This window comes from Melospiza melodia, chromosome 4 (assembly GCF_035770615.1).
Source record: "Melospiza melodia melodia isolate bMelMel2 chromosome 4, bMelMel2.pri, whole genome shotgun sequence".
Lineage (NCBI taxonomy): Eukaryota > Metazoa > Chordata > Aves > Passeriformes > Passerellidae > Melospiza > Melospiza melodia.
In genome coordinates this window covers 56,965,652-56,992,849 of record NC_086197.1, presented here as the reverse complement: position 1 = coordinate 56,992,849, position 27,198 = coordinate 56,965,652, and the positions used below count along the sequence as shown (strand labels likewise).

Below are 27,198 nucleotides of genomic sequence, written 5' to 3'. Positions count from 1 at the left end.
GCAACGGCACCGCCTCGGCAGCCGCCGCCTTTATAGCAGCTCCGGCGACACCGCCGCCTCGCCATTGGCTGTCTGTCAGCTCCGAGCTCGGCGCCGGGACCCGCCATTGGCCAGATTTGGATTCGCTTTTCTATTGGCTGCGGCACCAACTTCTCTCTCGCAGCCAATCGTAGCAGGCGCTGCCCATCCGCCCGGGTTGTATATAAGGCAGGCGGGGCGGCGGGCTCGGAGTTCCTCTCGCGGCTGTGCCGGTTGTGTCGCTGTCGTCGCTGCGGAATCGCTGCAGGGAAGATGTCGGGTCGCGGGAAGCAGGGCGGCAAGGCGCGGGCCAAGGCCAAGTCGCGCTCGTCGCGGGCCGGGCTGCAGTTCCCCGTGGGCCGCGTGCACCGGCTGCTGCGCAAGGGCAACTACGCGGAGCGCGTGGGCGCGGGCGCGCCGGTGTACCTGGCGGCCGTGCTGGAGTACCTGACGGCCGAGATCCTGGAGCTGGCGGGCAACGCGGCCCGCGACAACAAGAAGACGCGCATCATCCCCCGCCACCTGCAGCTCGCCATCCGCAACGACGAGGAGCTCAACAAGCTGCTGGGCAAGGTGACGATCGCGCAGGGCGGCGTGCTGCCCAACATCCAGGCCGTGCTGCTGCCCAAGAAGACCGACAGCCACAAGGTGAAAGCCAAGTGAGCACTGATCAAAGGCTGCCAAGTTTAACCAAGAGAAACCCAAAGGCTCTTTTAAGAGCCACCAACTTTCTCATAAAAGGGCTAAATTGCTTTTAAGCATTGAAAAACTGATCACGTGTACCTGAATTTATTAGTGCCCCTTCACTGATCATCCCTCTTGTATATGGGTTCCAACAGACACTCTACCCCCACTTGGCATTGAAATTACTCTCTAAATGCCAGCAAAATCCCGGAAGTATCACAAAGGCTTTTTCTTAAACTGTTAGGTTCATTAAAGAAAATTACACGAACTGTTTCAGCCGTTTTGGTCCACAAAAATATTGAATTTCCCTAAGTATTGTAAGGGCTTTTTCTCTAAAGCTGCAACTTATTCAACTGCGAACCAAATTTTATAATTTCAGCTCTTTTCAAGAAAATGTGGGTGGCTCTTAAAAGAGCCGTTGGGTTTAAATGTGGAGCAAGACTTCTCCAGTGAAGGGCTTACTTTTTCTTCGGCGCTGCCTTCTTTGCCTTGGCCACTTTTGCCTTTGCAGCTTTTGGCTTGGCTGCTTTGGGCTTTACCGCCTTTGCCTTCGCCGGGCTCTTGGCTGCTGCCGCCGCTTTTTTGGGCTTGGCAGCCTTTGTCGCCTTCTTGGGGCTCTTCGCTGCTTTTTTTGCTGCCGGCTTCTTGGCTTTCTTGGGGCTCTTCGCTGTCACCACTTTCTTGGGCTTCTTAGCGGCACTGGCGGGCTTCTTCGCCGCCGGCTTCTTAGACTTAGCTGCCGAAGCTTTCTTTTTCGGAGCTTTTTCCTTCACTTCACCCGGCTTCTTATTGAGGCGGAAGGAGCCCGAGGCGCCGGTGCCCTTGGTCTGCACCAGGGTGCCCTTGCTGACGAGGCTCTTGAGCCCCAGCTTGATGCGGCTGTTGTTCTTCTCCACATCGTAGCCGCCGGCGGCCAGCGCCTTCTTGAGCGCGGCGAGCGAGAGCCCCTTGCGCTCCTTGGAGGCGGACACGGCCTTGGTGATCAGCTCGGTGACGCTGGGCCCCGCGGGCTTGCGGGCCTTGGAGCCGCTCGCCGCCTTCTTCGGCTTCTTGGCGGCGGCCTTGGCGGCGGGGGCCTTGGCGGGCGCGGCGGGCGCGCTCTCTGCGGCGGGGGCTGGGGCGCTCTCGGCCATGGCGGCGCTGCGAACGCGGCGGCTCCGGCGGCGCCTCGTTTTATAGAGGCGCGGCGGGCGCTGATTGGTGGACTCCCGCGCCGGCCCCGCCCCCGCCCCGCCCCCCGGCCCTCCCGCCGCCCGCGCTGTGTTTCTCGCCTCCCAAAAAAATTGCTTTTTCCTAAAAAAAACCGGAGCGCGGCACCCCCTTTCTTGGCGTTCTTGCTGAGAAGCGAGAGCATTTTTGTCTTGCGACCTTTCTTTCAGGGGGGACTTGAGGTGAGTTTTAGGCAGCTCGGTAATCCCCGAGTTTGGGGATTGCGCTCAGAGCTGGAGCGTAAGATTTTTATTTCTCCTTTTGAATTAAAACTTTGCTTCTGGCACCGCTGCCTCAGTGACATCGGATACTTGTTTCTGAGAGGGTTTTTCATCGAGGTGCTGCAAAAAGGGTGTAATCTCGAGACCTTATCTTAGCGTAAATTAGCTTTGAATCTCTGCAAGTAACACAAGGTGGTCACTCGGCTCTGTGTCTGAGTTATGAGTTGTTTTCCATAACACGACTGCAGCTCTTCAAAATAATGAAACATTTGGACACTGTGCCCTATTTAGCTCTAGTAGGACTTGTTAAAAAGTAAAAGAAAGACAATTTTCACCAGAAGCGTTTACTTGAAAAGCAGCTCTCTTAAATAATAATCTATCTTTAAAATCCCAGAATACTTATGCATACATATATATACATACATACATATAGTAGCTTCTCTGTCCCCTGGGTTTTCTGCTCTTTTGCATTATTATTTTGATGAACTGTATTCCCATTTTTATCCAAAACGCTCATGTTTATGATGCACAGTAAATAAACCCGTTCATTTGTATGTTCTTATTTTAAGGTGGTGTTTATTTTTCTGCTTACTTTTACATTATAATTCAGGAATTTTGTAAGCCACAATCACCGATTTTACAAAAAGAAAAACAAAATAAAATTAAAATACAACATACATGTCTTCGTTATGAAAAATCAGATGTAAAGCTGCAGGCATTTCTGTAACAAAATTATGTAATTCAAGTGATTAAGCAAACAATTTCTTCCTGACAACTGCTGAGAGAAGCAATGGTGTGGCCTTTTCCAATGTATGACTACTGTGATATGGGATAAATTGAATATATATAAAAAAGATTTTTCTTGAGATGAGTTGGATAGCAGCTGGATAATCATGTTTGAACATTTGTGGTGCACTGTGGGAACATTGGAAACCCAGGTGATTGATTCAAATGATTGTAAATGCAGTTATTTGTCTTCTTTCACTTTATCTTTTTATAATAAAATATCATAGACTGTCTTCTAAAGTTCTGATGATGGTGGGGTCAGTTTTATGAACGTGTCAGGGGTGCTTGGTTACCTTGGCTGGGGTGCACTTGAGGACTGTCAGGAGATGTGGTGGCATTTCAGAGAGGCAGCAGGAAAACATCATGTGAGAGAGGATAAAAACAAGATTATGTGCATTTGGTTTTGTCCTGATGTATATTTCGTGGTAGTTTCACCTGCTGAACCCACTGTGAATTTTGGCTTGTGAACTACATTGGCACAGAAATTAATCTCTTGGGAAGGATCTGCACCACTGGGGGGGAAATTTCTGGGTGATAATTCTGCAGCATACAGCTTTCCTTCAAATTCTGTATTTTAACTCATTCTAATAACTCAAGTGACTAGCTCCTTTACATTTACCTTGTTTTAACCTTTGCAAATGTATTTTCCTGAGTTCAGGTTGGGCCTCTATCCTACTTCCCAGCACCTGGTGTAGCAGCACGTTCCTAGAACATTCTATGTGCTTTCCTGAAAGTTACTTTTCCTGGTCCTCCAAAATTTTGACCACCTCTGTGGACTTTTAAAATTTTGTTTTTCACAATAATAGACAGTTTTAGGCTAAGCAAAGAAGGAAATGGAAAGAGATCTTGCAAAGGTTTTCAGTTGGAGGAGGGAAGGAGAAGCAAGTTGTTTAATTCCTTTAATTAATGGGTGAACTAACTTTAAGAAAATAATTGCTTCAAATATTATGATGTACTCAGTAAAAACAAAATGACATCTGTCTTCTATTTTCCCCTTAAAATGAACTGTCAAGCTCACAGACCATTTATTAAATGCCAATTGGCCCTGGGCTGGTTGGTTGGAAGATCAGGAGCACAGGCAGGGATTTCCTTGATCCTCTGGTTACAGAACACTTTTTAAATACAGTGGACAAAGATATTTGGAAGTGGTGGAGCAGGAGGAACCTTCCTGCTCCTTCTGAACACAAAACAAGTGGACTGGCACCTTCTACAGCAGGTGTGAGGCCCTGGAGGTAGAGGGTCAGACAGGCGATGAGGTGAGCCCTTCTGGGGCACAGGGCCCCCAAAACAGCACCATCTGTGCCCCACATCAAGATCTCTGTTGTGAGGAAAGGAAAGGTGATTTTAATCAGGCACTCCCTTCTGCAGGGAGCCAGGGCCTGATGTATGGCCAGGCTGGCTCTGACATCTGAGGCACCAAGGGTCACAGGGACTGGGGAACATCAGGCTGTCACTGCTGGGGTTCTGCAGGGCTCCCTCCTCACCCAGTTCTGTTCATCATCTCCCTTAGGGCTCAAGGAATGGTAAGTTTGCCATGACACTGAGCTGGGAGGAGCTGCCAACTCCCTCCAGTGCAGAGAGGCCCTGCAGAGAATCCTTCACAAATTAGAGAAGGGCAATCCTGAACAATATGAAGTTTAACAAGGGCAGGTGCTGGAACCTGCACCTGAGACAGGGAAATCCTGGTTGTGTGTACAGACTGGGGAATGAGGCACTGGAAAGCAGTGCCATGGAAAGGGACCTTAGGGTCCTGGTAGATGGCAAGCTGAACATGAGCCAGCAGTGCCCTGGCAGCCAGGAGGGCCAACTCTGTATGGGGGGCATCAGGGACAGCATCACCATCTGGGCAAGGGAGGGGATTGTCCCCTCTGCTCTGCACTGGGGCAGACTCACCTCCAGTGCTGTGTGCAGTCTGGGTGCCACTATAAAAAAATAGACATGAAGTGATTAGAGAGCATCGGCAGAAGGGCCACAGGGATGGTGAAGGGTCTGGAGGGGAAGCTGTATGAGGAGCAGCTGAGGTCACTTGGCCTGTTCAGCCTGTGGGGGAGACTGAGGGGAGACCTCATTGCAGTCTGCAGCTTCCACATGAGGGGAAGTGGAGAGGCAGGTGCTGATTTCTTCACTCCTGCGACCAGTGACAGGACTCAAGGAAATGGCATGGAGCTGAGTCAGGGGAGGTTGAGGTTGGAAAACGTTTCTCACCCAGAGGGTGTCTGGGCACTGGAACAGCTCCCCAGGGAAATGGCCACAGCACCAGCCTGGCAGAGCTCAGGAAGTGATTGGACAACACTCTCAGCACATGGTGTGACTCTTGGGGTGTCCTGTGCAGGGCCAGCAGTTGGGCTTTATGGTGCTGATGGACCCCATCCAACTCAGCTTATTCTATAATGCTATGATTCCATGATTTTTTTTCAAAGTTCAGTCAGAAATTCAAGAACTCCCTTTTCTCCTATTCTGGTATGGATGAGTGCTTTCAGGAAGGTCCTTCCTATGAGCTCATGTGATTTGGTGCACTACAGAATCACAGCATGATTTGTGCTGGAAGGGTCCTTCCAAGATTTTCTAGACCAACATCACTGTCATGGGCAAGGACACCTCTCACTAAACCAGGTTGCTCAAAGACTTATCCTACATGGCTTGGAAATCTTCCAATGAAGGCATCAGCAACTGCTCTTGTCCCACCACCTTCATAATGAAAAATTTCTTCCTTGGAACCTATTTAGTATAACTCCTTTCATTTTTAAAACCTTGCCCCTTCCCCTGCCACTACAGGCCCTGGTGAAAAGTCTTTCTCTGTCTTTCTTATAAATGTTCTTCATATGTCAAAAGGCCACACTGAGGTCTGTGGGATTCACATTCTCTGAGCCTGAGAGAAGCAGAGAAAAGAATAATTGAAACAATTCTTATCTCATTTGCTGCACCTGTGTTTGTGCCACAGTAGAATGAAATATGGAGACTGTTTACCCAAAGTGATGGGGTTTTGTTTCCTTGGCCTGTCAGGATCAAACACGTGTGCAGAGTGTTGGTCAGCAGTCAGTCACGAGATTCTGGGCAGTGGAGGACAGTTGGGTGCTTGTGCAGATTCAGTTTAGATGAAGTGTAATATAGTGTAATATAATATAGAATAATATAGTATAATAAAGAAATGAATTAGCCTTCTGATATCAATGGAGTCAGATGCATCATTTCTCCTCATTGTCAGGGTTGCCCTGTTTTCCTGATAAAGGTCTGCCCAGAGCCTTGTCTTCTCCGGGCCTAACAACCACTGCTCTCCCAGCCTTTCTTCATGGGAGAGGTGTTTTAGCTCCCTGATCATTCCCATGGCCCTCCTGTGGACCTCCTCCAAGTCTTTCCTGTTCTGGGGACCCTGGAGGTAGGTGCAGAGCCCCAGGTGAGCTCTCATTCGAGTGGAGTGAATTAAGAGAATCACCTGCCTCGACCTCCTAGCTGTGCTTTCTTTTTTATGCAGCCCAGGGTGCCACTGGCTTTCTGAGCACCGAATGCACATTGCCACCTCACGTCCAAATTTTCATCCAGCCTCATCTCTGAGTCTTTCTGTGCAGGGTGCTTGCGATCAGTTCACCCTGCAGTCTGTCCTGGTGTTTGGAATGGCCCTGGCCTGGGTGCAGGGCCGTGCATTTGACATTGTTGAGCTCCATGAGATTCACGTGGGTCACTCCTTGAGCCTGCCAAGGTCCCTGTGCAGAGTGTCCCTTCCCTACAGGGTATCAGTGGCCCCACTGAGCCTGGTGGCACCCATGAACTGGTTGAGGTGCACTCCATCCCACTCTGTTATTGGTGAAAATATTACACAGCATCTGAATTGCAACTATATCTGCTAATTCCCTGAAGAGCCTGGGATGAATCCCCTTAGAGACCATGGATTTCTGCTTATTCACATTCCTCAGACTGTCTTGAACCTGATATTTTCTTTCATCAGAGGAGGGACTTTGTTCCCCTGCTCTATGCCTTGATATTGACGGAATAAGGAGATGGGAAAGAGACACTGCCAGTGAAAACTGAGGCAAAAAATTTGTGGGATGCCTCAGTATTCTCTACGCCAGCAGTCACTAAATCTCCTTTCTTTTTTATTGGGAGGCCCATTTTATTTAGTCCTCCTTTTCTGGCCAGTGTACCTACAGAAGCCCTCATTATTCTTCATGTCCCTTGCCACATTTAGTTACAGATGTACTTTAGCTTTTCTGATTCCATCCCTACACATCTGGTCAGCACTCTATATCATTCCCAGGGTATGTCCCTGCTCCCACTGTCTGTGCATTTATTCTTGCACTTCACTTTGACCAGAAAGTCTTTACTCAGCCATATTGGTCTTTTACCTTCCTAGCCTGCTTTCTTACATATGGGAATCAAGTGCACTTGCTCCATGGGACAAATGTCCTTAAATAACTTTCAGGCTTAATTAACCTTCTCCTTGATCCCTGAGGGCAGTTTTCAATGGGTTTACATATCCCATTTTATTAAGCAACTGAATGTTTGCTAAAATAAATATCTTGTCTCTGTGCTTTGCCTGACTCATATCCCTCAAATCTGTGACAAGTCTGGGCTCAGGCAGCAGCCCAGGTTGCAGCTATTCCTGACCTCTTCAATTAGTTAATGTTTTTTTGGCAAGAGCAGGTTGAGTAATGCTTCTCCTCTGGTTGGACTTGCTTTCACCTGATAAAAATTTATCTTCAAAATGCTCTAGGAGTCTCCTGGATAGTTATCCAGGCTTTCTGTGCCACGTTTCCAGCAGATGTCAGGTTGGCTGATGTGCCCCAGCAGCAGCCTGTGGATATGATGGCACCTGCAGTTGGAGAAAGAAGCTTCATCAGCATCCTCCTTCCTTTGTTTGGGTGGTAAATACTGACACTGAGGTTTCCTTTTTTTGGCTTGGCCTCTAGTTTTGTACCCAGAAGCTCTCAGGTGTTTGTCCTGTTTTTCTAACAAAGTCCTTTGCAATCAGTCCACTTTTTTGTTTTCACATAGAAGACAACCTGCCCCCACCCTTCTTTCCTGACCCTTCTGAACAGTTTTCAGCCATCCATTTCAGCCCTTCAATTGATCTCCCTGAGTGAACTGTGGCTGTGACTGACTGTCAGTGTTTGCTCAGGAGGAAACGTGGGCACATCCATCCCTCAGGTGCAGCTGGAGGCAGGAGTGCAGCCTGTCTGTGCTCACCCCAAACACGGTGACCAGGTCATGCACAAAGCCTGTGGCTGCAAAGCTCAACATTACCTTTGTTTTTCACCTGAGCTGCCTCAGTCTGCACAGTAACCTCAGTGTTTTCTCAAACCCTTCCTGATGCTTGTGCTACCTCACACATGTTGTGCAGATAAATTAATTCTGACTTTTGGGTGCTTCTGGTACAAGAATACCCCCCATAACTAAAATCACAGAGTTACTCATGGCAACTCCAACCTGACCTTGATGTAATTGCAGACTTTGTGTGATTTGAAAGACACCTTTTGTCCACGCATGATGGTTTTTTATTTAAAAACTTATTTATCATGATATTCTAAACCATAATACATTGTTACATGAGTAAGAAAACTTCATGTCTCAATAGGGAAGAACTTATCATTACATACTGTTCAGTTTACAGCAAAGGACTCCTGCCCATGACAAAAGATTTTTGTATTCATGGAGATTTAAAGGCCAGATAGAACACCAATCTCTTAAAATAAAAAAAAAATCCATGGAAGACATTAGGCAGGAAATTTAGGTTGGGTTTTTTTTTTTATTGCCTTCTTACAAAAAATACTCAGATTTTTTCAAGTTTAATTTTTTTTTCAAAGCAAGAGGAAAATAGTTCCTTGATCATTCCACACCACAAAGTTTTTGATAACTTCTGAGCTCAGTTAAAGAAAAATTTCAGGATTCAGTTCAGACCAATCAATCAATCTGTTGAATTGCTATGATTCTTTTTTATTTTTAATGCACATGGTGAGTGGGGCAGGGACTGTGACAGTGACCTGGCACAGCCACACCATCGGGGGTCACTGAGCAAGGCTGCTGGGGTGGCTTGGTGTGAGCTGGAGCCAGGGGAGCCAGAGACCCACAGGCACAATGTGGAAGGTAAAACCCGAGACTGAATGCAGCCCCGAGGTCAAGGGGTTGAAACCAGCAGGTGTGGTGCAGAATTTCAAGTTTGAAAAAACTTGAAAAACAAATTACCTTCAAGTCTGGCAAAGGAAAAGGGAGAAAGAACGTCCAACCAACAAGAAGTATGTTTTCCTTGTGGGAACAGAGTCCTCTTGGAGGCAGAAGTACAAGCAGAACTGCAATGGAAACTGCCTGCACACTGTTACTGTCATGAATAAAGCAATTTTGCTCTGCACATCTGGCCCAGGTTCAGATTTTCCATCGTGTGGAACTGGCAATGGGGACCAACTTTCCTTCCAAATGTCATTCTGTCTTCAGGGAATCAGTAGTTCCATAAATCTGAAAGCACAGGAAAGGTCGGGAGAGGAACAGACTGGTGGTCAAATATCTCTGTGGGCTGCTCCTACGGGAAATAAAGTATTTTAAGAGAATAAAAGGTTGTTAAAATCCCTGCCTGAAATGTGCAAATGTTTTAAAATTCCTGTCTGAAATGTGCAAATGTTTCTCTTTGTTTCCTATTTCCTTGATATCATGTGGGCACATCCACCCTGAGCAATGAGTTCAGCTTACTCATTCACAGCTCTTCATAGAAATTTTTCTAGAAAGACATCAGACTAACTGTGGGGGCTCATATGGTTTTGTTCATTACAGACACAGTTTGATAAGCAACTCCCAAAGAAAAACTGATTTATACTGCCTGGGTCAATTTTGAATGGGTTTTTAGGGTGTGATTTTTTTATTGTTGTGGTGGTGAGGTTTTGTTTGTTTCTGGGTTTTTTGGGGGGGAGTTTTTTGTTTCTTGGTGTTTTTTGGGGGGTTGTTTGTTTTTAGGGTTTTTTTGTTGTTTGTGGGTATTTGTATGTTGAGGGGTTTTTTGTTGCTGATGTTTTTTGGTTTTTTACTTTTGTTTTTAGCTGTGCCTTCTGGTGGTGATCCCAGCTGTTACTCACTATCTTTTTCAATGGCACACAGCTTTATTCTCCATGCAAAATATCATATCCATCAATGCCTAATAGGGAGAAGATTGTAACAGGCAATCAGTGGCAGAGAGATGACCCATTTGCAAAAATCCATCAAGAATTTAGATTCTCTTCATCTCACAAAAACAAAAACAAAAACAAAAAAATCCTGGAACCACGAGACTTCATCTATTTCAGCATTTCCCACACTTAGAAAAGTTCCACGTACAATCCCTTTCCACTCAACATCCAGATGAGACAGAGAGTTCGTGCCAAGAGGAAAAGCAATCTCAGCTTTGCTGTCAGCCCCGCGGCGCTCCCGCCCGGACAGGACGGGCTGCCCAGGGTGCAGCGGCTGGGGAAAGGAGCTGCTCCGGGATGCGAGCACAGCTGTGGGACGGTGTCCAACCCCTCTGCTCCGGCACAGACCTCGGAAGGCCTTTGAGTGTTAATTTGGGGTCAGTAAGTGTGCCAGTTCAAGGGCTGCCTGCAGAGATCCAAGAAACAGAAAAGAATTAAGACCAATGTTTCTAGAAAGCAATAGCCACATGAGGCAGATACAAATCCGTCAAGGGGACGTGTGTGTAATTTACGCGTCCGTGGCAAAGCCGGGCGCGGAGAGAAGCCCGGGGAGGAGCGGAACGAGCCGCGGCTTTGGGCACAGCGCTGTCAAAGAGCTCCGGATGGCCGTGGGCACCTCCGTGAGCAGCTCCTCTACCCTGGCTGAGCCGGGGAGGTCCCACCGCAGAGCGAGCTTCGGGCAGGAGGGCAGCGCCGTGCTCGGCAAACGCGAACACGGGAAAGCGGAGGGTTTTCAGCTCTCACTGCGCTGTCGCAGCTTGTGCAAGTTCGACTGAAGAAACACAGAGTTAAACTGGTAAGTTATGACCTCTTCTCTCCACAGCCCATTGCTGTGTTTCAGTACTCTGCTTTGTTCAGCTTACACACATCCTTCACTTTCTAAACGTTCCATAATAAATTTGCCATCAATCCATGTGCGAACATACACACAGTGTGTGTCTAGCTCTATGATCCCGAAAAAGACAGCTCACCCCGAAAAACAAATTAGATTTACGCTCCCCGGCGCCAGCATCACCGTGCACCCCCGGACACACACAAATTAGATTTTCGCTCCCCGCCGGGGGCGCACACATTGTTCGTCCCGGTACGGCGCTGCCGTCGCTCTGCGCCTCCCGCAACACGCCCCGCTCTCCTCCCTATGACACGGGCATCTTCCCGCTCCTCCCGCAAACACACACCGCTGGCCGCCGATTTACACACATATCGCCTCGTTCCGAAGGAAAGCATATCGCTCTGAAATATTTTACAGACAACCCACTGCGCCCGGCGATGTACGCAGTGCGCGGCAGCCCCGTGTCTCTGAGACGCCCTGCGCCGCCCTTCCCGCACACTCCCCACCCTCTGCCGAAACCACATCGCTCCACGCCCTCATTCCACGTCAGCCTTACATCCAGACACTCAGACCCCCCCGCACCCCGACACACACATCGCCGTGCGCCCTACGAGGCACCGCCTGAGCCCAGCGAGCACACAGATCATTCTGCAGCAGCTGTCAAATATTGCTCAGCGCCTGCTAGCGCATCCTTTCGGTCCTCTCTGACGGAGGAATCATTCTGATCCCCGACGGGCGGACAAGGCACTCTGCTGGTTCCCTACAGAGCCATTGCTCCGCGCCACCGGGCGCACACCTCAGTCAGCGCCCGGCGGGCACGGATGTCGCCTCTACCGGTGGCACAGGGATCGCGGGGCTCTCCAAAGGGCGAACACTCCGCTTTGCTCTTCCCCGGCACCCCCGCGTTCCTCGGCGCCCGCGGAGGGCGCGCACATCGCCTCACTGCGGCCGCGGTGTCCCCGCCCCGCTGTGCCGCGTTATTCAGGAAACAGGAACAGCCACGTACATGGATCTGGGGCAGCGACGATGGCATATCTGTACAGCCCACGAGAAGTCACAGTGCTCGGCAACCCCGTCTCGGAAACCGCCCCGCACCCGAAGGGAGCATCCAGCCGGCAGGGGAAACAGCATCCCCCTCCGAGAACATCGAGGCTCTCACCAAATGCAACAGATCCAAGTGCCAGACCTCTTGAATCACCTTTTCTATAAGAGACCTGATGCTATGGTAATCTGTACTTTGCTGTCCTGTTCGGGTTTTTTTTCGGCAAAATTGAGGTAATGTTGTGAAAGCATTGTAAATTGTAAGGAAAGTGGGACGTGCATTGTTTGTGGTAAAATTATGTGCTCTACATCCCCTTCAACAGAGAAGGGAATGTTCATAATTCGCTTGAAAAACCCTGGGAGCCCGCTTTTGGTACATGTACGGTTGGGGGGTGGCGAATTAGACAAACGAGTGCAGTCGGCCGCCCCAGAACTGCCTAAACAGATCTGTTCCTGACTGCTGGTACGAGGTGCTTCCATCTTGAGCTACGCGAATGGATGACGGTGTGAATGAGGAGCATTTAAAGCACAGGCTGTTGCAGACGACCCTGTGCCCTTGTTTTTCATCTCGTTTGTTTTTGAGCAAAAGGCTCCGAGATGAATGCCCTCCCTCCTTCCCTCCCATCAGTAAGCGTTCTCGTCCCCGAACTGCACAGTCCGGCACAGGCAGTAGCCCCGAGCACAGCCTCCCCAGCGTGGCGCTTTTCCGGCTTTCGTTTGCCCCTCTCTGTCCCCGCCGTGTCCCCGCTCCCCGCACTCTCCGCCGCCGAGCGCGGACGGGGCTGCAGCGCGCGGGCAGAGCCGGGGCCGCGCCGCTGCCGCGCTCGGGCCGACCTGAGTGAGGACTGCGCGGAGCCTCCCCGCGGGCGGGCCCGGCCGCCTCCCGCCCCTCCCGCCCGCCGCTGATTGGTGCCGCTCGCGGCACGAGGGCGGCCCGAGCGCGCGCTGCCCCGGGGCGCGCTCCCCGCACGGGACGCGGCGCTTCCAGCGCGCCGGGGCAGCGGCCGGGCCGGGAGAGCTCGGCGGGGCCGGGCAAGGCGGCTGCCGCCTGCGCCTTCTGCCTTGCTGCCGCGGCCCCGAACCGAAGGGCGCTACTGAGCGGGAAGAAACCGCGAGGCCGCGGGGAAGGAGGCGGCTGCCGGCGGCAGCTTTAGCCAGCGGTCCTGAGACTCTGAACGTACGCGATCGGAGCGGTTTTGTTAAAAACAGGGCGAGCCCGAGGCTCGGGCGGCGAGCCCGCCCAGTCCCGCTCTCCGGCGGCGCCGCCAGAGCCCCAGCTGTGCCCCGCCAGCCGCTGCTGGAAGGGGGCGGGGGCGGGGCGGGGCCAGGGCTCGTTTCCCGCCCCGGAGGCGGGGCCTTTTCCCGGGCTCGCCACAAGCGCCCAATGGCTGCCGGCCGCTGCCGCGCGAGCGGCCAATGGGCGCGGGCCGCGGGGCTATAAATAGCGGCGGCTGAGAGCCGGGCACAATCAGCGTCTTGAGCCGAGCGGCGCGGGTGCGGGGCTTGTAGCGATGGCGCGCACGAAGCAGACGGCGCGGAAGTCGACGGGCGGCAAGGCGCCCCGCAAGCAGCTGGCCACCAAGGCTGCCCGCAAGAGCGCGCCGGCCACGGGCGGCGTCAAGAAGCCGCACCGCTACCGGCCCGGCACGGTGGCGCTGCGCGAGATCCGGCGCTACCAGAAGTCCACGGAGCTGCTGATCCGCAAGCTGCCCTTCCAGCGCCTGGTGCGCGAGATCGCGCAGGACTTCAAGACCGATCTGCGCTTCCAGAGCTCGGCCGTCATGGCGCTGCAGGAGGCCAGCGAGGCCTACCTGGTGGGGCTCTTCGAGGACACCAACCTGTGCGCCATCCACGCCAAGCGCGTCACCATCATGCCTAAGGACATCCAGCTGGCCCGCCGCATCCGCGGAGAGCGCGCCTGAGCTCCCTGCCGTAACCCACGCAAACCCAAAGGCTCTTTTAAGAGCCACCACACACTCAATAAAAGAGCTGTTGCACTGGTTTAAGCATCGTTTCAGGGGCTGTGGGGCACAAGAAATTATGATGTTTTATGGGTGATGTGAGCGACTGAGCTCTATTAATACAGGCCCTATCATCAGTAACAGATGCTACGACATTTTGTAGATATGTCATCGGTATAACACTTGCAGTGGGTGAGAGGAAGTGTTTTCATTTATTAGGTCCCCTTTAGTATCAGTTACATGGATGTAAACTCCTGTTTCACCATTAATGCACAATATTGTGTACCTAGTGCCTCTTAAACCGCCATTGTGACTTAATATGAGGTACACAACCGGCCTAACTATACCGCAGCAGTCTTCCTCACTCAATTTAATAAAGCGTTCACGTTTTGCAATAGCGAAATAGCTCTTTTAATTGTTCATGTGGTGGCTCTTAAAAGAGCCTTTGGGTCTGCGTGGGTTACGGCAGGGAGCTCAGGCGCGCTCCCCGCGGATGCGGCGGGCCAGCTGGATGTCCTTGGGCATGATGGTGACGCGCTTGGCGTGGATGGCGCACAGGTTGGTGTCCTCGAAGAGCCCCACCAGGTAGGCCTCGCTGGCCTCCTGCAGCGCCATGACGGCCGAGCTCTGGAAGCGCAGGTCGGTCTTGAAGTCCTGCGCGATCTCGCGCACCAGGCGCTGGAAGGGCAGCTTGCGGATCAGCAGCTCCGTGGACTTCTGGTAGCGCCGGATCTCGCGCAGCGCCACCGTGCCGGGCCGGTAGCGGTGCGGCTTCTTGACGCCGCCCGTGGCCGGCGCGCTCTTGCGGGCAGCCTTGGTGGCCAGCTGCTTGCGGGGCGCCTTGCCGCCCGTCGACTTCCGCGCCGTCTGCTTCGTGCGCGCCATCGCTACAAGCCCCGCACCCGCGCCGCTCGGCTCAAGACACTGATTGCGCCCCGGCTCTCAGCCGCCGCTATTTATAGCCCCGCGGCCCGCGCCCATTGGCCGCTCGCGCGGCAGCGGCCGGCAGCCATTGGGCGCTTGTGGCGAGCCCGGGAAAAGGCCCCGCCTCCGGGGCGGGAAACGAGCCCTGGCCCCGCCCCGCCCCCTTCCAGCAGCGGCTGGCGGGGCGCAGCTGGGGCTCTGGCGGCGCCGCCGGAGAGCGGGACTGGGCGGGCTCTCCGCCCGAGCCTCGGGCTCGCCCTGTTTTTAACAAAACCGCTCCGATCGCGTGCGTTCAGAGTCTCAGGACTGCTGGCTAAAGCTGCCGCCGGCAGCCGCCTCCTTCCCCGCGGCCTCGCGGTTTCTTCCCGCTCAGTAGCGCCCTTCGGTTCGGGGCCGCGGCAGCAAGGCAGAAGGCGCAGGCTGCAGCCGCCTTGCCTGGCCCCGCCGAGCTCTCCCGGCCCGGCCGCTGCCCCGGCGCGCTGGAAGCGCCTCGTCCCGTGCGGGGAGCGCCCCGGGGCAGCGCGCGCTCGGGCCGCGCTCGAGCCGCGCTCGGCACCAATCAGCGGCGGGCGGGAGGGGCGGGAGGCGGCCGGGCCCGCCCGCGGGGAGGCTCCGCGCAGTCCTCACTCAGGTCGGCCCGAGCGCGGCAGCGGCGCGGCCCCGGCTCTGCCCGCGCGCTGCAGCCCCGTCCGCGCTCGGCGGCGGAGAGTGCGGCGGAGCGGGGACACGGCGGGGACAGAGAGGGGCAAACGAAAGCCGGAAAAGCGCCACGCTGGGGACCCTGTGCTCGGGGCTACCTGCGCGGGGACTGCCCAGGTCGGGGCGAAAACGCGTTCGACTTTCCTTCCCCCGGTCCCCTGGGACAATGCACATTGCGGGGCAGGGGAGGGGGCATCCACCTCAGAGTTCGTTTTCTGAATGAAAAGAACAAGGCACAAGAGCACCGGGTGGTCTGAAAGCACCTCTGCTGTCAATGCTCTCGGTTCACACCGTGTTACGTTAACGTAGGTCAGCCGAGAAATTACCATGTACTAGCCGTCAGGAACATGCTTCGGCTGTTTTAATTGACAGACCACCGACAGCATGTATTCATTTTTCTAACCTGTCTGCCCTCAAGTGTACATAAACCAAAACGGACTCCTAAGGCTTTTAAAAAGAATTATGAAGGTCCTTGAGCCCGTTGAATCAGATGTAGGACATGGCCTAAGTTTACCGCAAACACTGTAAATGCTGCCTTCTTTTTAAGATACTTGAATACCGTAGACGCACATTCCCCCCTCAGCCCGCGACCGGAAAAAAAGAAAACCAAAACGGGGCGGGTAGGAACTCGCCACAGGATCAGCTCTTTTACTGAGAAAGTGGGTGGCTCTTAAAAGAGCCTTTGGGTTAAGCAGATTTTAGCCAAGCATTCACTTGGAGCTGGTGTACTTGGTGACGGCCTTGGTGCCCTCGGACACGGCGTGCTTGGCCAGCTCGCCGGGCAGCAGCAGGCGCACGGCCGTCTGGATCTCCCGCGAGGTGATGGTGGAGCGCTTGTTGTAGTGCGCCAGGCGCGAGGCCTCGCCCGCGATGCGCTCGAAGATGTCGTTGACGAAGGAGTTCATGATGCCCATGGCCTTGGACGAGATGCCCGTGTCGGGGTGCACCTGCTTCAGCACCTTGTACACGTAGATGGAGTAGCTCTCCTTGCGGCTCTTGCGCCGTTTCTTGTCACCTTTTTTCTGTGTCTTGGTGACGGCTTTCTTGGAGCCCTTTTTAGGCGCGGGGGCGGACTTGGCGGGCTCGGGCATGGCAGCAGATCCTCTCAGCACAGCAGCACCGACAATTTCTCGGACTGAGAACAGCGCGCGCCTCTGAGCGCACCGATTTTATAGCGCGCTTATGCAAATTAGGGATTCCCGTAGACTAAGCTGTTATTGGCTGAGGCAAGTTTTTTCAGTGATAGTAGCTCCGCCTTTCGTCGCAATTGGCCAGATTTGGATCCGCGTTCCTATTGGCTGTTTTAGGCACATCCCTGTTTTAGCCAATCGGAAGTCGCGCCGTCAGCAGTAGATGTATATAAGGCCGAGCTCGGAACTTGTAATCTTTGCAGTCAGTTACTGACTTCGTTTGCTCAGCTGTAGTGATGTCGGGTCGCGGGAAGCAGGGCGGCAAGGCGCGGGCCAAGGCCAAGTCGCGCTCGTCGCGGGCCGGGCTGCAGTTCCCCGTGGGCCGCGTGCACCGGCTGCTGCGCAAGGGCAACTACGCGGAGCGCGTGGGCGCGGGCGCGCCGGTGTACCTGGCGGCCGTGCTGGAGTACCTGACGGCCGAGATCCTGGAGCTGGCGGGCAACGCGGCCCGCGACAACAAGAAGACGCGCATCATCCCCCGCCACCTGCAGCTCGCCATCCGCAACGACGAGGAGCTCAACAAGCTGCTGGGCAAGGTGACGATCGCGCAGGGCGGCGTGCTGCCCAACATCCAGGCCGTGCTGCTGCCCAAGAAGACCGACAGCCACAAGGCTAAAGCCAAGTGAGCAGTAAAGCTGCCAAGTTTAACCAAGAGAAACCCAAAGGCTCTTTTAAGAGCCACCCACAAATTCAGAGAAAGAGCTTGAATTTCACTGCGGAGCGAAAGCCCGCGGGAAGTTTTGAATAACCGCGGGCGTTTTCCAGTTATCTCTGACGTTTTAACTGTCAGAGCCGGACGCGGCTCCGCGCCCCAGCACCGGCCCCGCTCTGGGGCGGGGCTGACACCAGTTCCAGGAAGCAGCTCAGCCCTTCTGCAACCAATCCCCTGCGCCTTATGGGCATTTTGAAAACTACCAAGGCGCTAATACCCTCCCCCTACCAATTCAAGTGCCCCTCGAGCTGTTTCGGAGTCAAACAGCACATTCACCAGCAGACTGCTGTTCACACCCCTCCTCAAAACGGCGACAGCCACGGCATTCCAGCCCAATTGTTTGGGGCTCTTAGAAGAACGGTTTGGGTTTAAATGCGAAGCAAGCGTATTTCCACGTGGGACTTAATTCTTCTTGTGTGCTGCTTTTTTGCCTTGGCCGTTTTGGGCTTCACCGCTTTCGCCTTAGCCGGGCTCTTGGCTGCTGCCGCCGCTTTTTTGGGCTTGGCAGCCTTTGTCTCCTTCTTGGGGCTCTTCGCTGCTTTCATGGCTGCAGGCTTAACTTTCTTGGGGCCGTTCTTTGCTGTCACCGCCTTCTTGGCGGCGCTGGCGGGCTTCTTGGGCTTGGCCGCAGCTGCTCTCTTCTTGGGGGCTTTCTCCTTCACTTCCCCGGGTTTCTTGCTGAGGCGGAAGGAGCCGGAGGCGCCGGTGCCCTTGGTCTGCACCAGGGTGCCCTTGCTGACGAGGCTCTTGAGCCCCAGCTTGATGCGGCTGTTGTTCTTCTCCACATCGTAGCCGCCGGCGGCCAGCGCCTTCTTGAGCGCGGCGAGCGAGAGCCCCTTGCGCTCCTTGGAGGCGGACACGGCCTTGGTGATCAGCTCGGTGACGCTGGGCCCCGCGGGCTTGCGGGCCTTGGAGCCGCTCGCCGCCTTCTTCGGCTTCTTGGCGGCGGGCCCGGGGCGGTCTCGGCCATGGCGGTGTAACCGGGAGCACCGGGCAGGGCCGGCCCCGCGCCCCCCGGTTATTGCAGCGCGGCCGGCGCTGGTTGGCCCCGCCCCGCCCGGCGCTCCGCGCTCCGCCTAGCGCTTCCTCGGGGGAAATAGAATGGCTTTTTCTATTTCATGTGTCGCGAAATCGTCCTTTTTCTACATCTGTGAAACCATGGGAGCGGCTGTTTTTCGCTTGTTGATGTTTTGTCGCGAAAAGAGTTGGACTTGAGCAACATGGGGACAAGAAATCCCGAGTCCAGCAAACGGATCTCGAGAGCGCGAAAGTTTTGTTTTTCTTTGTAAATTAGACATTCTTCTTTAATTTAACATGAGGGAGAAATCTCAGTATTAATCTTCAGAGCGTCCTTTTTATCTTAGATAAGAAAGCAAACAGTTAGAGTCTCATTCTTTGAAACAAAAGTGTTTCAAAGAGAGTGAGGTAGCACAAAGCTGTGCTGCCGCTTCTCCTACTGGGGTTTAAACCTCTGGCTACTGTGAAACACTCAGGTACAATATTTTTCCTTTACTCCCAAAGTTTCCAGACGTTCCACTCTTCTGTGCATGAAGTATGAGACAGCACATACTTTATCCCCCTCTTTGAAACACTTTCCTGTTAACGTAGCAAAAGGCTCTGAAGTATCAGTGGAATAATTTGGGGGCTGAACACCAAAGATTAAAAAGTTTGCTTTGGATCACAGAGCTTCATGTAAGTCTCTGGTGCACAGAAACAGATCACACTCTAAATGGAGCACACAGTGCTAAATCTGTAAAATTCATGCATGTGATTCATTTACATGGAAAAAGAAATGGACAGATCTTGAGTCCGCAAGAGATGTCAGAGCACCATTCTATTCATATTTTGATCTGAAGCTAGAAAGAACAAACAGTTTTTACTCACTGCCTTTTTTCTATGCTACAGATCATGCCACAGCAGTTTCTGTACATAAAAGCTTTGGCTGCAGCACAAAGTGAAGCAAAGCTCTTCATGCAGGTTGTGGTGACTCCCCCATTACTATGCATACATTCTTACCAGCTACAACTTTGGGTATAGTTTTGTGTCTCTGTCAGGAGTTCCTAATTCATTTACCTGAAATTTAATGGCCATCAATAGTTTAGCAGGGCCAGATTGCTGCATTTATTTATACCTCACATAAACAAAATGCACTTGAATGCTTTAGGTATGATGCTGAGCAGTTATGGCCAACTTCCCTTTTTCAACAAAATGAAAACTCTGAGTGGAAAAATATCATCTTACTCCTCTATTTCATTCCACTAAAGAACAGTAAAATGAACATCTTGAAGATTTTGGAAGACTCTTCATCTTCAATTAATTCACAAAATCTGATTCAAAAAAACCTCATACAGGCATTTTGACAATTTCTTGCATAATTATGGTGAAAAGGACTTTAGGAAAATAAACACATTTTTCTTGCATTTATGTTTTCTTTCTAACTCTTCCTTGCCATCGAGGTCCCCTAGGGGAGGAATTATGATGTTATGATGAGGCAGAGAGTGCAATAAGATGACAAATTCAGCAAATCTGGCTCTGGGCTTTCAAACCATGTTGGAAGCGGGATGGTTTATAGAGTAAGGTTCACTGGAAATTTTATAAAGCCAAGAGAACTTGACTGTATGACATTTACTCCATGCAGTAGTAGGGGGCATAAATAATTGAGTAGTGAAATTGTTGATGTCCCCTAAAGTTTCCTGCAATCAGGTGGATGAATGTGTGTCTGCTCTGTCCCATCTAGGTCTGGTAGAATCCTTGATGTCCCTTAAAAACTAAATGTGGTACAGTGTCTGAGCAGGTTTTTGTACTCACCAACTCCGCAATCACCAATGCCAATACCTGTGTTGGGACAGAAGCCTTTCTACCTCCCCCATTCTCTGCAAATCTTATTTTACAAGAGTAATAATGCATCACAACAGCACACTTCCCTCCAGCCTGTAATGTAATATTCCCAAGACTGTTTTCCTTCTCACACACAGCTGGCACACAGCTGTATGCCTAAATCCTGTAGAGCGGTGCCAACCACAACACCAACCATCTCCAGAGGAAAAGCTTCTCAGTGTGTGCCACTGCAACACTGCCACGCATTGTGGTAGTCCTCATCTCACTCCACTTTTGTCTCCACCATTCTCTGTCAAATGTTAAATTGAGCAACTTGAGGCTAAATTTTGTAATTATTTTAGGGTCTCCTACTTATTTGATTTTCCTCTTCTGTTTTTATTCCAATATTCCCTTTCCTTATTTGTACAAAGATTATATAATCTCATGACCATTTTATATACAAGCAGTCAAGCCATTTTTATTAGGGGAAGGATGCAGAAGTGTAAGAGAATAATCAAGCCCTACAAGGAGATAGGAATAGAGCACCACCTCATAGAGTGGTAAATACACAAAGGCTGTGGTTCATGGTTCACCCTCCTCCCCCAAAACCTGCTGTTTCTTGTGTGATTAGCAGCACAAAAATGTGAAGTTGTGCGCCAGAGATCATTGCTCCAGTCATGGTCAAACTTAATTAAGATAGGTGTAGCAGCACATATTGCCCTGCGATGCAGACATGAAAAAGAACAGCTAGGAAGGATCCTTACTGGGAGAGATTCTCCCTCCCTCTCGTGCATTTACCATCACAATTACAGCCAGCCTTGCTACCTCACCCTAGAAGCGGTGAGATCAGGAACAGCAGGGTCTCAGTGGCATTCCAGGCTGTCTGGTCTCTGCATGCACTGTCAGTATGGACAGAGATCTCTGCTAGAGCAGCAAGAATCTGCCAGAAAATCCTACAGAAGTGTTTGTTTTTTGCAGGTGCTATCAATGTGAGCCAGCTTGGAATGCAAGAGATCAGATCTGAAAGCCCCTTAGACCCCTTCCCAGACAGCATGGAATGTATAGATTATTGTAACCAGTAACAAATGCCTATGAACTTGTAAAAATATATAGTAATCCAAACCAAACTTAGTGCCTGCTAGTCAACTAAAAAATTTGCAAAATCAGGGTAGCTTTCCACTTATTGCATGTTCTTTTCAATCATTGCATGTCCTTTTTGTGATATTTGGCTCTAGGACACAAAGCCAAGCGGCCACCATAGATGTCATTAAAAGCCCTAGGAAAAGGACCTCACAAAGGCCCTGTGTACTCATACTGAGGATAATTCTTCAATTCTTCAACTCTTTCTCCTATTCCTCCCCTCCCTTATGACTTTTCCACATGAACACCTAACTCCACTGCATTTCACATTGCCGTGGCTTTCCCAAACATGTAAAGCCCATCTCTGTTTCGGAGATAGGAGAACTGAGAGTCATTCACAATTCTCAAAAATACAGCTGATTGGATCCTCCCATTTTATTCTGATTCACGTTTTCTGCCCTTCTCCTGCTGAGGCCCAGCTATCGGTGTTAATTCTCAACATTTCCTGTCAGCAGAAAAAAGGTTCAGAGATGAGTCATCTAATTTCATAAAGAAAAAAAAAAAAAAAAGAATTTAAAAAAACCCCAAAAACCAAAACCTGTTCAAAATGTAGTGAATTTTTCTGCTTATTTTAACTTTTAATTTGCCACAAACCTGAGCTGCCTGCCATACACACACACACGGGCAAGGCCAAGAATTCAGGTGCAGGTGGGATCAGGATGAGGCCTGGAGAGGGGCTCTGGGCTCAGCCCCAGCTCCGGGCATTGGATGCTCCCCGGGGCAGTGGGACCAGGGCCAGGCAGGGCTGTGGGGAGCTTGAGCTTGGCCCTATTTCTGTGTTGTTGGGACAGGGGCTGATGGCTCCAGGGGGGCTGGAATGGCCTCCTGGGACCAGAACAAGGTTGGGGGAGCCCCAGGAAATGCTGGGCAGGGATGGCAGGGCTGGTGGTGCCCTGACAGTGCCCTCCTTGGGCAAGCAGGCACTGTAAAAGGCTCTCAGAGCTACTGGTTCAGCAGCTGTCTAGATCCAGACAACAGGGAGCACTTTTGGCCAAGTTGCATGCAGATGCTTGATTTCAGTCCTAGTGCAGACAGAAACAGATTTCAGTTATAACAAAACTCTACTGCCACTTGCACTTATTGACACTGGAAGTACTCACCAAGTTTAGGTTTAGGATGGCCAGGAACAACAGTTCCTGCACCTCACTTTGGTAATTCCCAACTCTTTTGCCATCAAACACATAAAAATATGGGAATGGCTTGGCTCACCTTTTGTAGGGCCCAGAGCAGTCAGTTGCATCTGAAATACCCTTGCACCTTCATTTCAGCACCCTCACAAGGAAACATCTCAAGAGCAGCCAGCTTCAGTTTCCAAAACGTCCTTCTAAAATAATAGCATTTCCATCCCATGCAGCAGTCACAAAACCCAAAGGGGACAGCAGGAAGAGCAGTTTGTTCCACCTTTCAGCTGCTGTCTCGAGAAAATCCTGACCCACAGTTTTGGTTTGGGTGGCAGTGCACACATCTCCCTACCAATTCCTGGTGGGGACTCACATCTTTTCCCATCCCACTCTGAACCATGACATTCACATCCCTTAGGCACTTTTAATTCCTCTGAGGCAGCTGGTCTTAAACTGCTGGCTAACTGCAGCTCTTGGGGTTCACTGGCTCCCCTTTGGTGCCCACCCTGGTCAGGCAGAGAACAACCACCTGCAACTCCTCCACTTTCTGCAGAGAAGCCAGGAAGATGAGCTACCACCTCTCAAAAACAAGCTCATGATGGCTCAGAAGAGGTGGATGGGAACCCTAAAGGGAGAAGAGGTTGCCCCTCTCCTGCCCCTGTGTTGCTGGAGGATCGAAGATGATGTTCCCAGCACTTTTCTAGAGGACACTGGGATGCAGAGCCAGCAAAGGAAAGGAGCAGTTTGGCACAGATGTCCAGCAGCTGAAATGCTGCCCTGAGCCAAGAGCAAAAATAGCTGGTGGTATCACTGCACCTGTAAAGACAGGAGAAATGCATGAATTTGGGCAAGCAGGCAAATTCAGAGAAGAGCTAGAGGAGGAGGAATGCTCCTGGTGGGCTGCTTCACCACCTTATTTTTCAGCATATGTAAGGTCTGTTATGCAAAGTGCTTAGTTGTGGGATCCGGAATACATCCTTGTGTCTCTTGTTCCTTTTCCACTAACTCTTTCGGCAGTTTTGATGAACCGATGAACAGATTCTAAGACTTTTTTTTTTAAATTACTGGCATGAAGCAATATTCTTTCCTTCTTGCTGACATCTATTCAAACAAGGACTCCTATGACAGCTGTCCAATCACTTCCATATTAATAATCTAAAAAAAAATACATTTTCTTCCAGCATCCTTACAAGGGAAATATTCTTGTTGGCTTACAGAAACCTTTTCTTTTCCAAGAAATATAAAGAGAAGAATGGATATGATATATCCTTAAACATGGGAAAGTCTCAACCATCAAAGGCCCAGAACAAGGGAATTTACAATCATGACCTGATCAGTATTATAAAAGCTGTGCCAGGTCAGAGGGTAGCTTCAGGGAGCAAACATTCATCTGAAACTAAGGCCACCTCCATTCACCACTAGTTCTGCCCTGGAGGCAATGAGCAAACCATTGGCTTCCTCCCTGCCTCTGTTTCCCTACATATCAGGAGAGAACAGGAACCTCCAAAGTTCATTGAAAATGCTGCAGAACAGCAAGGAAATGAATTGTTTGTAGCTCCATGTTGATAATCAGAGCATCCACACTGATGTGATTTTTGAGTTTACATCAGGAAATGCGTCAGCCGCCATATGCTTCCCCAAATATAAAAAGTGGTGAGAAGTAGGCGGCCTGATTATCAGTGCCTACTTGCAATCCACCGTGCTATGGAGGAGAAGATTCCTCCTGAGAAGCAGATTTTAGGGAAGGAGGCTGCTGTTTCCTAGGCTCCCTCATGACCACTGCCTGTGGGAAGACCTGCCTACAGAAGAAGGAAGGGTCCCAGGTGCAATGATTGCTGTGGGCTGAAGCTAAAGGAAGATGATGCTCATCTTCAGACATCACTGTAAAGAGGCCCAAAGTACAGCAACATTTTTGCTTTTTGAGATCCCATACAGCTCCCTGACTGAATCAGGTTCAAGGAAAGGCTGACAGGAAGAGAAGAGAAGAGAACATATTCACCCTTTCTGCCCAGTTCCGGGTCTCCAAGTCCACAGAGATGCTTCAAGTGTGAAAACATTTTTTTTCTAGAGCTATACCAGCTCACTACAAAATGTGCTCATCTGCTCTGAAAATAATCCCTAGATGTCTGACGTGCTGCAAATATAAAATAATACCCAGCCTAGAGGGGAGCCTTACAAGAGATATCAGTCAAAATCTGATTTTGGTATCAAGAATGCAATTTGTCCTTAAAAGCAGAGTCCACAAACACTTTTCAAAGCAAGTTTGTCAAATACAGAGACCTGATTCATGATGGACATAAAGGCCATCCCAACAGCCATATATCCCCTGATGAATACTGAGTTAAGTATGGATGCAAGAAGTGGTACCTGTATGACATATTTGGGAGTACAGAAGGTCACACTGCATGCTCATAGCCAGATGCCCATTTCTCTTTGGATCTAGAGAGATCCATCCCTCTTGTGCAAGTGTTCTGTCGTTCAGAAGTGTTCCCAATTCTTGCTGGTGTCAGCAGGGTCAAAATGTACCTGAAAAATCCATGAGGGGGACAGGCAGAGATGCACCACTGCCACACACTGTCTTTCTTCCACAACAGCATCTCTGGCCCAGAGCAGTGTCTGTGGGACAGCATATTTGAAACTGGACCATAAACCTAGCCAACCTGTGGGACATCAAACGAGGCAGGAAAGGGATAAAGAATTGCTGTCTCTAATTTGTCACGTATTATAGAGGAGGTGCCTGGAAGAGATGGACTGGAGGAACTTTTGGGGACGACTCTTCCTTCTCCTATCTCTAGAGGGAGCTTCCTTCCGAGTGTGAATAAACTGCGTGTGAACCTCTAAAGAGGGCTGAAATGAGGTGACATGCATCTCTAGCTGAAGCTCTAGGTAACAGCTTTTAACTTTTCCTGGACTTCTTTAGGCCTCTGTGTCTCTGTCCTGTTTCTGTTGTGCCAGAAGGGAGGGTTAGTCAATGTAACACAGCAGCTTTTGAGGCTCCTAGGCACTCCCAGCCAGAATTTGACAAAGCAGCCAAGATTTCAAAGACACTGACTTCTTGAAAGTTTTACAAAAATAAGTAGATTTTGTAGGTGAGAAGAATCCAGACTCCCTTCTTTCAAGAGAAATGCTGCCTTGTGAACTCAGCTATCAAGAAGTCCATTTGAAAAGAGACGCCAGAAACCAGGTTACCTAGTTTCTACCTTTTACCAACTTAACAGGTTTCTTTGCAGCTCTGGAAATATGTTAACAAATCTCTGTTTTCTGTAGTCCTGGAGGGATGGTAGCCACACTTGCCCTGGAGATGCATGTCACCTTATTTCTGCAGCACTAGTGCCAGCAGAACCCACGGGTGGCCGTGCTGAATTCCAGTGCCAGCTGTGCCGCAGCCAGTGCCAGGCTCACAGGCACCATGGGGAGCTGCTCCTCTGTGCACCAGAGCCTTTTGCCACACAGTCTGCACTGAACATGGAACTAAAGCTGGCAAGTGGCAGATAAGCTGCTCTCTTCAAATGCATTGCAGGAATTCATTCTCCACGTCCAAATGAATACTCAGTCTCTGCAAATGCTGCTGACAGTGTTTTGACAAGGCAATTTAGGATGGAGTTTTTGTTCCATGAATGCTTGCTCACAAAGCAGGCACAGGCAGTGTGCTTGGCTAATTTTCTGCTTAAATGGAACTAGCAAGAGGTGTTCTCATCCCACAGGCTTTCCTGTTCCCTCCACTCTGCTCTGCTCTTTGCAGCTTTCTTCAAACCCACATACACCAGTGACCAGAGCCCAGAGCAGCCTGTCACATTCTGGAATGCTTTCAAAAAATTAATTTGGATCTGCTGGGAAAGTTACTAAAAGCCGACACAGTCTTTTTGTTCCAATTTGCTTTCTTTGTTTTAGTTTTGGCCTATTCTAGTTTCTGCTGATTCTGAATTAATATTTTGCTGCAAAAAGTTAAGATTTGTCTTTAATACAATTGAAAAAGAAAATAAAAGAAAAAAAGACAGCTTGTAGCTCCAGGGTCCAGTAGTTAAGGTTGAAAGTACCAAGCATGGCAGAAATCTGTTAGAAAGATGGTATGTAAGTGTAAATTTGCTCAAGTTTTCTCAGTTATTTCATCAAAACAATGTTAGTAAAGGAAGTGTTTGTTTGAAACTCCAGCTTCAAATTTTACACATTTGTGTTCAAATGTTACATCACAGTAGCTGCAAACAGCTTCAGATCAGACACTTCTGTCATATATCCCATCTGCTGGAGAGACTAGGAGAAAAAAAAATAGTCCTTTCTGCCAAAATCCCCTGAAAGGAAGAGAGCTGAGGCAATAAAACATCCTTCCTTCCCTTTTCTGGTCACCTGCTCCCAGAGAGTGCCCTCAGGCTTTTCAAGAGGATGTGGCTGGATGGGAAAGGGTGGAGCAGAGGTACCATTTTTGGCCAGGGTCATTGTGAAACACCTGCTGTGCCCCTTCCACCATCAAGCCCAAGGTCACCAGCAGAGAGGCAGCAGGACACAGCAGGCAGCGTGGCCAGGCCTCCCCAGCTTGCAGAGCCACCCAGTGAAGGTCTGACCTCCTCCATACATCTGGAGATCCCTGATAAGCTAAGGTTCACTCCAAGCAGGCTCCTGGAACCTACCTAGTGACCAGCAGATGTACTTCCACCTGGGCAAGTGCACTAATGGCACTAGAAGCCTTTCAGTCCTTGGCAG

The 27,198-nt window shown here is 50.7% G+C and overlaps 7 protein-coding genes across 7 annotated transcripts; 3 read left to right on the top strand and 4 right to left on the bottom strand.

Moving 5' to 3' along the window:
• Positions 1 to 256: 256 nt before the first annotated feature.
• On the top strand, positions 257 to 812 carry LOC134417478 (histone H2A-IV-like). The gene has a single exon (XM_063154738.1). It carries the CDS (start codon positions 292 to 294, stop codon positions 679 to 681), a length of 390 nt encoding a protein of 129 aa, XP_063010808.1. The 5' UTR covers positions 257 to 291; the 3' UTR covers positions 682 to 812.
• A 282-nt stretch (positions 813 to 1,094) lies between these two features.
• On the bottom strand, positions 1,095 to 1,835 carry LOC134417464 (histone H1.11L-like). The gene has a single exon (XM_063154722.1). The coding sequence runs from the start codon at positions 1,833 to 1,835 to the stop codon at positions 1,161 to 1,163; it is 675 nt and encodes a 224-aa protein (XP_063010792.1). The 3' UTR covers positions 1,095 to 1,160.
• Positions 1,836 to 13,444: 11,609 nt separating this feature from the next.
• LOC134417498 (histone H3) lies at positions 13,445 to 13,858 on the top strand. Its single transcript, XM_063154759.1, has one exon. It carries the CDS (start codon positions 13,448 to 13,450, stop codon positions 13,856 to 13,858), a length of 411 nt encoding a protein of 136 aa, XP_063010829.1. The 5' UTR covers positions 13,445 to 13,447.
• A 440-nt stretch (positions 13,859 to 14,298) lies between these two features.
• On the bottom strand, positions 14,299 to 14,785 carry LOC134417496 (histone H3). Its single transcript, XM_063154757.1, has one exon. The coding sequence runs from the start codon at positions 14,780 to 14,782 to the stop codon at positions 14,372 to 14,374; it is 411 nt and encodes a 136-aa protein (XP_063010827.1). The 5' UTR covers positions 14,783 to 14,785; the 3' UTR covers positions 14,299 to 14,371.
• Positions 14,786 to 16,141: 1,356 nt separating this feature from the next.
• LOC134418060 (histone H2B 5) lies at positions 16,142 to 16,638 on the bottom strand. The gene has a single exon (XM_063155908.1). The coding sequence runs from the start codon at positions 16,609 to 16,611 to the stop codon at positions 16,231 to 16,233; it is 381 nt and encodes a 126-aa protein (XP_063011978.1). The 5' UTR covers positions 16,612 to 16,638; the 3' UTR covers positions 16,142 to 16,230.
• Positions 16,639 to 16,946: 308 nt separating this feature from the next.
• Positions 16,947 to 17,358, top strand: LOC134417462 (histone H2A-IV). Its single transcript, XM_063154720.1, has one exon. The coding sequence runs from the start codon at positions 16,947 to 16,949 to the stop codon at positions 17,334 to 17,336; it is 390 nt and encodes a 129-aa protein (XP_063010790.1). The 3' UTR covers positions 17,337 to 17,358.
• Positions 17,359 to 17,790: 432 nt separating this feature from the next.
• LOC134418010 (histone H1.10-like) lies at positions 17,791 to 26,934 on the bottom strand. The gene is made up of 2 exons (XM_063155859.1): positions 26,916 to 26,934; positions 17,791 to 18,383 (listed from the first exon to the last, which is right to left on the bottom strand). The coding sequence occupies exons 1-2, from the start codon at positions 26,932 to 26,934 to the stop codon at positions 17,791 to 17,793; spliced, it is 612 nt and encodes a 203-aa protein (XP_063011929.1).
• Between the last annotated feature and the right edge of the window lie 264 nt (positions 26,935 to 27,198).